This window comes from Tarenaya hassleriana, unplaced genomic scaffold (genome assembly GCF_000463585.1).
Source record: "Tarenaya hassleriana unplaced genomic scaffold, ASM46358v1 Cleome2, whole genome shotgun sequence".
Taxonomy (NCBI): Eukaryota; Viridiplantae; Streptophyta; class Magnoliopsida; order Brassicales; family Cleomaceae; genus Tarenaya; species Tarenaya hassleriana.
Genome location: NW_010965372.1, coordinates 4,154,598 through 4,165,705, shown reverse-complemented (window position 1 = coordinate 4,165,705; position 11,108 = coordinate 4,154,598). Strand labels below are relative to the sequence as shown.

General features: G+C 33.2%; 2 protein-coding genes across 2 annotated transcripts; one reads left to right on the top strand and one right to left on the bottom strand.

Annotated features, from left to right (window-relative positions):
* The first annotated feature begins 662 nt into the window (after positions 1-662).
* On the top strand, positions 663-3,292 carry LOC104812162 (protein MOTHER of FT and TFL1). The gene is made up of 4 exons (XM_010539186.2): positions 663-961; positions 1,490-1,551; positions 1,738-1,778; positions 2,730-3,292. The coding sequence occupies exons 1-4, from the start codon at positions 767-769 to the stop codon at positions 2,948-2,950; spliced, it is 519 nt and encodes a 172-aa protein (XP_010537488.1). The 5' UTR covers positions 663-766; the 3' UTR covers positions 2,951-3,292.
* Positions 3,293-3,625: 333 nt separating this feature from the next.
* On the bottom strand, positions 3,626-5,481 carry LOC104812161 (receptor for activated C kinase 1A-like). Its single transcript, XM_010539185.2, has 2 exons — positions 4,527-5,481; positions 3,626-3,892 (listed from the first exon to the last, which is right to left on the bottom strand). Exons 1-2 carry the CDS (start codon positions 5,409-5,411, stop codon positions 3,791-3,793), a joined length of 987 nt encoding a protein of 328 aa, XP_010537487.1. The 5' UTR covers positions 5,412-5,481; the 3' UTR covers positions 3,626-3,790.
* Between the last annotated feature and the right edge of the window lie 5,627 nt (positions 5,482-11,108).

Here is an 11,108-nt window from a genome sequence, read left to right as displayed (position 1 = left end):
GGTTCTTTCATTTCATTATATATTTTAAAATTGAATCAATAATATAATTTATGAATCTTTCGATTAACTATCGTATTCTAATATAAATATATCATTTATTTAGTTTTTCAAGATACAACCAAAAAAATCTGTAATCGTTTTTACTTCAGTCTTTGTTCAACAAATATTCGGATTAGAATTTTTTAGTTCTTTATTCAATATCATGCAGAAAAAACATAATAATTAAGATAATTCTGTGTTAGGGTTTCGAAATCGATATAATTAACAACTAATCATATTATATTAAATATATATATATATATATATATATCCTATTTTTATCATTATCTATCATACTGCAATAGACCAGAAAATGTGGATAACAATTATACTAATGTTGAGCATTATACATAATTACACATGTCTCAAAAATAGGTAAATGATTGCAGCCTTGTTTTCATTTTTTTTTATCTACATGGCCGAAAATGTAAAAAAAGCAAATCTCTAATTCTTCACAAAATAAAAAGAAAAAAAAATCAAATGAGACAAAACAATAGAAAAATAAAATAAACATAATGATATAGCCGTCAACTATTAATTGGTCAAATTAAAATATACACAGACACACTGCTGATATTAAATTTACACATTTTTCTTGCTATATAAACCTTTACCTAGCTCCCTTCACCCCAAGATCATCGACAAGGCAAAACCAACAAAACATCTCTTTAATTAAACCAGCAGAGAATCTCTCTCTCTCTCTCTCTCTCTCTCTCTCTCTGTGGCGATGGCGGCTTCCGTGGATCCACTGGTGGTGGGGAGAGTGATAGGAGATGTGGTGGACATGTTCGTGCCGACGGCGAACATGTCGGTTTACTACGGCCCTAAGCACATCACCAACGGCTGCGAGATCAAACCCTCCCTCGCTGCCAGCCCTCCCAAGCTCACCATCTCCGGCCTCTCCCACGACCTCTACACCCTCGTATGTATATATATACATACACTCGCTCTCATGCATATGTATACATGTTTGTGTCTATATGTTATGTAACATCGCCATCATTATTTCTTTTTTTTTTTCAACTTTATGTATACGATTGATGCATGGATCTCTCGACGCAAATATATAAGAGGGGTTGAAGCCCGTTACTAATTTTATCTGATGATGACTATGTTATAAATGATATGATCGTGTGATCTTATATATTATGCATGCATATATAATTCATGTCATTGGATCTATAGATATAAAACGATCTGTTGAAGAACGAGATTGCATGTATCGATCAACACATAAGCACATGTAATGTACACATTTTTTTTATATTAATTATATTGCCGGTATATGAATGGATGACGGTCGACGAATTAAGACGCAGTTACTAGTACATGTGTGTCTGTGTGTATATACTCATATACATACACATGAATATAATAATGTTTAATCAGTGCTACAAGATCGCTGCTGACATGTCAAAATCTTATTGGTTTAATTCGTGCGTGCGTGCAGGTGATGACAGATCCGGATGCGCCTAGCCCAAGCGAACCGAGTTTGAGAGAATGGGTCCATTGGTGAGTGCATGACACATGCAATTGCACGATATTACAATTAATCACGGCCACTTAATGTACTGTTTTTGTAAATTATTTTGGCATACACATATACGTACATATATATTTTTTGGCAAAACATTACGGGTATATACTATACGTATACGTATTTATTTAAATTCAAGATTTTTTCTCTCTTTTTTGCAGGATAGTCGTGGATATTCCCGGAGGAACTAACCCGACACGAGGTAACAATCCTATAATATATATATATATATACACACGTATATATATATTTTTGTGTATCAGAAAATGAGTAATTTCTTAAAAGCAATTAAGTGCGAGTGTGTATATATTTATATTTGCATGGAAGGGTGATTTGATTTTGGACCATCGTGTTTCCATTAAACAATAATCCAATAATTAATAGATACGTTAGTCAACCATGATCATGCACGATACACTTCAATAGTCTTTTTTTTTTTTGTTTGTATTGGTGATTACACAGTGCGGGGCTCCACTACAATATATATATATATATATATATATATATATATATATATATGTATGTAAAATATACGTTGGTGCATTTACGAATCCTCGTTCTCTCGAAGAGGTATAAGATTTTCACCACGGTGACGCTGACACGAGGTTTCTGCTAGGGTCAACACTTCAATGTGTTTACATTTGCATGACGTCATCAATGAACACGTGTCATGTTTAGGACACGACACCATCACAAGTAACACGACTTAGATCCATTTTAGTAAAACAACGTCATTGTTCCGTCTGAGAGAGTTTTGCATCCACAAAAGGGACCCTTTCCGGGTGGGAACAGAACAATGTTTAAAACCACAAACCCCACATATATTTTTTTTAAATAGTACGAATTTATATATATAAAAAAAATCTGCTTAAATCCTAAACTTCTTTTTACGATTTCAAAAATCGACATAAAATTAAACCATAAACATTCAAAATGATGAAAAAAATCGCGGAAAACCATTTAAAAGTTAAAAAGAATTTCTGTATTTTTTTTTGAAAAAATTATAGTTAGTGAGATTGTTTTTAATTCGTATTAAAATACGCAATTTTATTATTATTATTATTATTATTTTCAACATAATTAATAATTAGGAAATTTAGATTCTTGAATAAACAGTACACACGGTTCTTATTTTAATATTTTTGTTTTGCAGGGATAGAGATACTGCCGTACATGGAGCCGAGGCCAACGGTGGGGATACACCGATACATAACGGTGCTTTTCCGGCAGAAAACGGCGGTGGGGGGGATGCAGCAGCCACCGTCGAGGGCCAATTTCAGCACTCGAATGTTCGCCAGCCACCTCGGCCTCGGCCTTCCTGTGGCCACCGTCTACTTCAACGCCCAGAAGGAGCCTGCTTCACGGAGACGCTAAAGTACTATTACAACAACACAAACAGAAACGTCCCTCGTGTGACTCGACCCCACACCCTAAATATATATATATACATGTGGCCGTGTGAAAAAAATGTGGTTTTATATGACATACCACATTTTTGTTTAGGTATATGTGGGCTTATATAGTTCTATCTATATATATATATATATGAGCATACGTGTATACATATATACAGCTACGCGTTTTGCTTATATATACGCAGCTGTATTGCATGTGTTGTTCGGTGGCTTGGGAGTTTAGGAGTATGTAGGTCTCGTGCCCTATGCGTTGTGCTGAACTCTTTTCACATATTTATTAATGAAAAGAGATTTGTGTTAATTCCTTGCCCCAACATGCAAGTACATACATACGTACATTTAAAAACATATATATATATATCAATAAAATCAAGTCCAACATTGCCCCCTTTAGGAGCTCATTTAAAGATCTCGATAATGTTTTCATAAACAAAACCCTAGATTTAACATGAAATGGAAGATACTTAAGCTATAATAATTTAAACCAATATCTCAAATATCTGACCATTTTGATATAACCCGAGAATCCTCTAATGCTCCATTATTCAATAAAAGATCATCTGATATATGGTTGTACGGTACCAAACCATAAAACTAGACGCATGAACCTAAGTCTAAATAGAAAACCAAAACCAAAACCAAAACCAAACACAAAACTAAAATAGAAGAAGACTACAAATGTAAGACCAAGACCAACAAAATCTGTAATAGATGAGATGCTTACCAGATTCTCAAAACAGCCAAAAACAAAACAAAAGGAGGGAAAGGCAGTGAAGACGAGATATTACTAAACGGAATCCTAGTAACGGCCGATGCCCCAAACTCGGATAACGCCATCGGTGTAACCACTGAACAGGGTGTTCCCGTCTGCGCTCCAGTTCAGGCTTGTGCAGTAGATAACCTGTCCATGCGAAATCGAGATCAGTATATGTGAACCATTATTCACCAAGAGAATGAAGCATCACTGATCATGCTGGCTTTGACTCCTAGCTAACTCAAATGAGAAAAACTTCTTTTTTCACAATTACACACATGAACAGATTGAGCAACGACTGCATAACTTGAATCATAGATGAATCATCCGATCATGAAAATATTGAGCAGCAATTACAGAATTTGAATACTATATAAATCACCCGACCACAGTATTCATTTCAAGACAGACAAGATACAGAAAGAAACCCAAATGATCAAGCAGAACAAAAGTTACTACTTAGTAATCACAAAACAAGGATGATAATGACTGCAACTATGTATACACGTATATGCGGAGAATGAGTCTACCATCTAAACTGAACCAAAACCATGATTTGACTCAACATTCCACCCTAAAAACCCAATATGCACGCATTCTCACCAGGACTCAGCATAAACTCCGCAGAAACCAGAATTATTGATCAAACTATCATCACTGATGTAAATGCAATGAGTTTTATGAACCAAAACCAAATATGTAACAATCAACATGGGAAAAGAACAGAGCTTGGCATCAAATTTATCACGCATTTCCCAAAATTCAGATGCTTGCATATTACCTTCTTCTTGTTGGCTGTGGCACCAGCTCCATCGGACTTCTCTGCTTCAGCCTTGAGATCAACCTTCAAGTCCTCGACAATGCTCTTGCTCTCAAGATCCCAGATCTTAATGCTCTGCTCGGTCGCAGCACAGAGCCAGTACCTGTTCGGGCTGAAGCAGAGCGCGTGGATCACAGCACCAGCTTCAAGCGAGTACAGCTTCTTCCCTTCGGCTAAGTCCCAAAGCAGGATCACACCGTCTTTGCCTCCACTTGCGCAGAGGGAACCATCCGGCGATACAGCCACCGTGCTGACATACCCAGTGTGTCCGACAAGGGTCGAACGGAGCTTGCAGTTCAAGAGGTTCCAGACCTTCACGGTCTTGTCCCACGATGCCGAGACAATGGTGGGCTGAAGCGTGTTCGGACTGAACCTGACACAGCTCACCCAGTCACGATGTCCCTCGCCAGCTCCCTCAGCGATCGTGTACTTGCACTCCCCGAGGGTGTTCCATAGTTTGATCGAACGGTCGCGCGACGCTGATACGATCTGACGGTTGTCGATGGAGAACGCGACGGATATGACGTCCTTGGTGTGTCCGACGAAACGGCGGGTGGAGGTACCAGTGGCGAGATCCCAGAGGCGAAGCTCGCCGTCCCAACTTCCGGAAAGCGCGAATTGGCCATCGGAGGAGAGAACAACGTCCTGGACAAAGTGAGAGTGTCCTGTGAGACGCCTCTGAGGAACACCGTAGGCTTTTTCGTCCTTGGTGAGTTTCCAGAGAACGATTGACTTGTCACGGGATGAGGAAACGATGATGTCGGCGTTATCGATAGGCGTGGCGATGGCGGTGACCTCATCGGTGTGTGCACGCATCGTGCCCTTGAGAACGAGACCTTCCGCCATTGTTAGGGTTTGGAGAAGCTCCGAAAACTAGGGTTTCAGATTCGTCGGGGAGGCTGCGGACGAAATGGGAAGATGCGGACGAGAGCAAGAAGAATTTATACGGAAAGAAGTTCAGATTAGGGTTCGTTTCAATTCGGCCGATAGGTTGGGCTTTATTACAAGGCCCATATAACTAAACTACAAATTGATAGTGTTGGGCCTTTAAATTGAGTCCGTTTATCTTTGTTTTAGATTAAACAAAATTATTGTTATTTGATGTTTATATCAGTCTTTTAAATTCAATTGAATTCGATTGTCATTTACAATATTTTTATTTTTAAAACTATTTTTTAAATCCATTAGAATTATAGATTCTTATTATTATATCTATTTTACGTTTAATTAATTTTCGTTTTAAAAATAAAATCTCATTGATTTTTATAGCATAAAATTCGAATATAATATTGAATTATTTGATTGAGTCCAGATATTTATACCCGAGCTGAAATAGAGGAAATACGTGTTTTTATAAAATTCTCTAATTTCTTCCATCAAAATAGTATGAACAGCTACAAGTAAAAACTTTTTTTCAGAAGTTTCAGCATATAGTGAGTAGAGCCAATCAGTTCTCTAATAAAATAATACTTAGTATAAATTATAAAATAATCAAACTTAAAATAAAGGAAAGAAAAATCTATCCTTCGTATCGCTAAGACATTAGATTATATATTGTGGATATTTTGTTTTTTGTTACGATTTTTTTTTACAGTTTCAAATTATTCCATCTAAAAATAAAATTGATTGGGACCATAATGTTATATATATACCTGAAATGGAATCAAATTATTCTATTTTTATTGTTAATATAAAAAGATTTTTTTGTCGCGTTATATATATATATATATATATATATATATAAAGAAATAATTTAAATATTATTTCATTCTTATATATAAGAACAGACCGATCGAAACTACGAAACTGGGTTGTGTTGTTATGAGCAAATTCAATAGAATATACTCATAAGCAAATCCTGAAATTCACCAAAAATAATGACAAAATTGATCCAAAAAAGATGGAAAATTTTGGGTTTTTATACGTGATAGAAGTCGAAATTTAAAACGAAAACCTTTGAAATTGAGAGCGATTCGAAAGCTATGGACGCATGAGCTTCTCCAGTAAGAGTTAGGGGTGTAAAATAGACGGGTCAGACCGGGTTCGAGACGGGTTCAATTCGGATCTAGATTTTTTCGGGTCGAACTGGCCCATTTATTCTTCTGGTCTATCATTGATGGCCCGGAGCCGGCTTTACAGGACGTCGGATTTTTTTATTAAATAAAAATATTTTTTTGTGATAATAATAATAATGATAATAAATAATAATAATAATAATACTAATAATAATAATAATATAAACATTCAACGAAATAAAAAAAAATTAAAAAAATTATTCAATTGATCAATTATCTAACACTACGTCTGTTAATAATATATTAAAACAAAAAATTGTTTTTTTATCGACCTTGAGTCCTCGACTACAATTAAAAACTTTTAAATTAAAAAATAACCATATAAACTTTAAAATATACAAATTTTTCTAATATTTTTTAATATATATAATATATATTTGGTATAAAAAATATTGATATAAATTTAAAATTAAATTCATAAAACATTATACATATAAATTACATCAAAATCTTGTCAAAATAGTCGGTAATATATATATATATATATATATATGATTTTAAAAATAAAATAATATATAATTTTAGTATATATATTAATTAAACCCATCAAATAAATAAATATATAACATAAATAAAAGATTTTTTATGTTATATGAGAATAAAAATCTAATTATTCGATATGTTTCGGGCTAAATGGGCGGGTCGGATGGGTATCGGTTCTCAATTTTTTTGGATTGGGCCGGTCCGACCCGCCTATTTATTTATCGGATCTATATTATTAGGTCTATGTCCTTATTTTTTTCGGATGGGCTCGGATCGGATTTCGACTTCGGGTTTAATTGACATCCCTAGTAAGAGTATAGCTTCATCTTCTCCTTCCCCGGAAATCGTCTGATGAGACAGCAATTTAGGATATTACCCGGTCATCGAACGAAACAACCAAAAAAAATTGGAGTACCAAGTTCCTTTTCCACACACATCATATATACTGAATTGTAATTAAATTGTCAACTAATGCTAAGAAAAAGAGTGGATAATAATTGTTATCTAATGTTTTTGGCGTTTTTTTTAGTTGGACTAATCTATCGTTTTTTGAATAAATTTTATTTATTTCAATAATAAGTGTTGTGCACTAATGACCATACCACCGTTTTTTTTTCATCTAGTAAATACGTTTGGCCACATATTTTGGTTTTATTTTTTTTATTTTGAAATTATAATAACCTATTACTAATTTTTATTATTATATCGTGTAAGTAATTTTTAAAAAACATATATTCCATGTATAAAATTAAGTGCTAATCTAATCAATATATATAACTAATGAATATTTTAATTTCTCAAAGATATATTTTTCATGTGTAAAAATTAGTGATAAAATGATCAATATATATATATAATACTAATTATTAGCATATAAACTAAAGATAAATTTTTTATATTTTAAAATATAATAATAATAATAATAATAATAATAATGGGTTTTTTAACTAATTTTTATTATTATATCTTTAACTATTTAATAAAAACATATTTTTCATGGTAAATGCTAATAAAAATTTAAAAAGAATTACCACATAGATGATGACCACAACCCTTCAAACTCAATTATTTATATATATAGGTTTTGGTTTAACGCTTTATTTTTACTAGATCAGTCTGAATGTTTAAATATAGGGATCATTCACTTGTTAGATTGATTTATATTCAATATTTTAAAAAAATTGAATTACGGTAAAACAAAAAAGAACAGTGTTTAATTTCTAATTAGTTTTTAAGTTTAACTAAAACATGAAGTAAAGCGTTTTGAATTAAACGATGCATTCTTCTTCTTGATGGTTGGACCGACTTTCTTGGAACCTAAAAATATTCAAAAAGATTGGAATAAAACTTTATTCTTACCAACACACTACGTGGGTGGAGGAAATTCGAAGATTTCGATACATTTTATAACAAAATTTAAAAAAAATTGGTTAGAAGAAGAAATTACAAAGTTACAAGATGAGATCTCCCCCCAACTAACCATAGGACAAACATGTCAATATTGTAAAAAAAAAACAATAAGAGAGAGAGAGAGAGAGAGGGAGAGAGAGAGAGAGAGAGAGAGAGAGAGAGAGAGAGAGATAGAGCTCCCTTCAATCCAAAGAAGGATGAAGCAATGAAGGGCAAATCAAAGCTCCTGAGATATGCAAACCATAAGCCTATCCTTTCTTTCTTCTTCCTCCACCTCCTGCTACATATATAACGATACATGTGTGCGTGAAGGTTAGGGCTTATGGGATCCATAGCTTAGCAGCTTTGTTTGACCCCGCCAAATCCTCATTTGGACTTCAAGGAGCTCTACTTCCTCTTCTTCATCTTCTACAGGCCATCTTCTTCTTGCTCTATATCTTAATCCAAAAACTATTACAACAATCACCCTAGTTCATGCGTTCTTCACAGATTCTCACATACATATACACACATATATGATATATGTATACAAGTATATAACTGGATATACAAACACACTTGCTTAGAGGTTCACATGCGTGTGTATGCGTGAGAGAGAGAGATCTTAAAACCCATACAAGAGCTCAGGGAAATCTATAACAAAGTTTATATGTGCACAAGAAATCTCTCTCTCTCTCTATTTATATATACATATGTATGTATGTATGTATGTATGCATAGATATGTACAGCATGAAACCTAAACCACATGTTTCAGGCTTGCAGATATTTTAAAACTAGTTATTCAAGAAATCTAAAACATTTAACCATACAAAACATAGAAACCAACACACAAGTTCTTCTAGGGCAAACAAGATTCATGGAGACGAAGAAGAAACAACAAAAAAAGCCATAACACAAGAGATCCTTACAGAAAAAAAAAGAGAACAACCCTAAAAACCCAACAAAGATGGATCTTGCATAGATCAAGATCCAGATCTGCCTCATCACTGGCTTAGAAATTGAAACAAAGAAAAAAGAAGCAGAATCATTACCCGACATGTCTTGAAACAAAGAGGGGAAAACCCCACATAGAGAATCAAGTAAAGAAAAGAAGAAGAAGAAGAAGAAGAAGCTGTGGAAATCAAAGAAAACCGTGTTGCAATGCGAAGAAAGAATACAGATCCGTTTCAAAAGATCAAATTACCAAGAAAATAAGAACATAAATGGAAATGGAAATGATTTTTGCACCACAAAGTTCAGAAAGAAACGGATGCTTTTGCGATAAGAGCTGCAGAGAAAGCGAGTTCAGACAACAGATGAAAGAAGAAGATGAATGAAAGAAGAAGAGTCTACATGTATCCCTAATAAAACCCTAAGCATAAATAGATGACTTTCCCCACCACCTGCCCCTGGACGGGAATAATTTAATTTCTTTTGAAAAAAAAAAAGCTAGCTTTTTTCTGAGTGGAAAATAATGGGTGTGATATATACATATATATATATATATATATTTGTTAATATATACAATATTGCATAATTGTCAATAAATCATTTATACTGAAATTCATATATATGCTGGGTGAATATATAACTCAAATTGCTTACAAAATGTGTTTATATGTATTTATATATGAATAAAATGCCTATAATTTTTTTATGATTATAATTGTTTTAATTCATTGGAAAACTAATTGTTTCACCATTAGAAAACCCATTTGACAAAATAAAATCATATAGGAATAGAACCGTTAGAATTAGTTATTATAATTAAATTGCCCAAGGAAAACGAGTCTCTCTTTGAGGAAATGTTTAGATCTGGCATTAATCACGTAAAATATAATAATAATTATTATTACTATATAGTAATTTATAAAGTTGGAACTATTTAAAAATAAAAAAAAAGAGAGGAGGTGTGATAAATGAAAAAGAAATGGTGGGTGGGTGGTGGGTCTGAAGAGAGCCTGACATTGTTTAGTGTTAGATTCCCTGTCTTCTGACTCCTCTTCCAACACGTCACATGCTTCCACCTTGGATTTTGTGCTCCATTATTATTATTATTATTATTATTATTATTATTTTACCAATAATTTAAAATTTGAAAATGTATTCCGCCGACCAATAATTTTGTTAACCCTAACTCTGTTAGACGGGCCAGCATTTAAATTAGTGGAAAGTATAGTTGAAGACAAAATAATATCATTTAATCATAGGTTTTATGAATGTTCGTGTGAGAAGCTTATAATAGACAAATTAACTAGTTGTTTTAGGTTATATATCGAAATTTCACATAAACAAAATAGATTGATTATATATATATATATTTAGTATTAAATGTTTACTAAAAAAATTATGTTAGATATTTAAATTTTAATATTTATATACACAAATCGTACCGTTCAAACACCGGCGGCGGTGATAAATAAACTCTATCATTATCTACCATTATTCACATTCACATTTTTTTTTTGTGTGTGTGGATCCAAACTTGTCGTTCTACTAATGTCAAATCTTAAATATATTTTCCTAAAATCCAATCGGATTGAAATTAATATCTTACCACACACAACAACCTTTAGGTGTGATATCATAATCCT

Excerpts from the sequence above, each read along its gene's own strand:
- LOC104812162 (XM_010539186.2), top strand. The coding sequence starts at position 767 with ATGGCGGCTTCCGTGGATCCACTGGTGGTGGGGAGAGTGATAGGAGAT. Across the intron at positions 962-1,489 it reads CCCACGACCTCTACACCCTC|GTGATGACAGATCCGGATGC; the intron begins GTATGTATATAT and ends GCGTGCGTGCAG. Across the intron at positions 1,552-1,737 it reads TTGAGAGAATGGGTCCATTG|GATAGTCGTGGATATTCCCG; the intron begins GTGAGTGCATGA and ends TCTTTTTTGCAG.
- LOC104812161 (XM_010539185.2), bottom strand. The coding sequence starts at position 5,411 with ATGGCGGAAGGTCTCGTTCTCAAGGGCACGATGCGTGCACACACCGAT. Across the intron at positions 3,893-4,526 it reads CCACAGCCAACAAGAAGAAG|GTTATCTACTGCACAAGCCT; the intron begins GTAATATGCAAG and ends TCGCATGGACAG.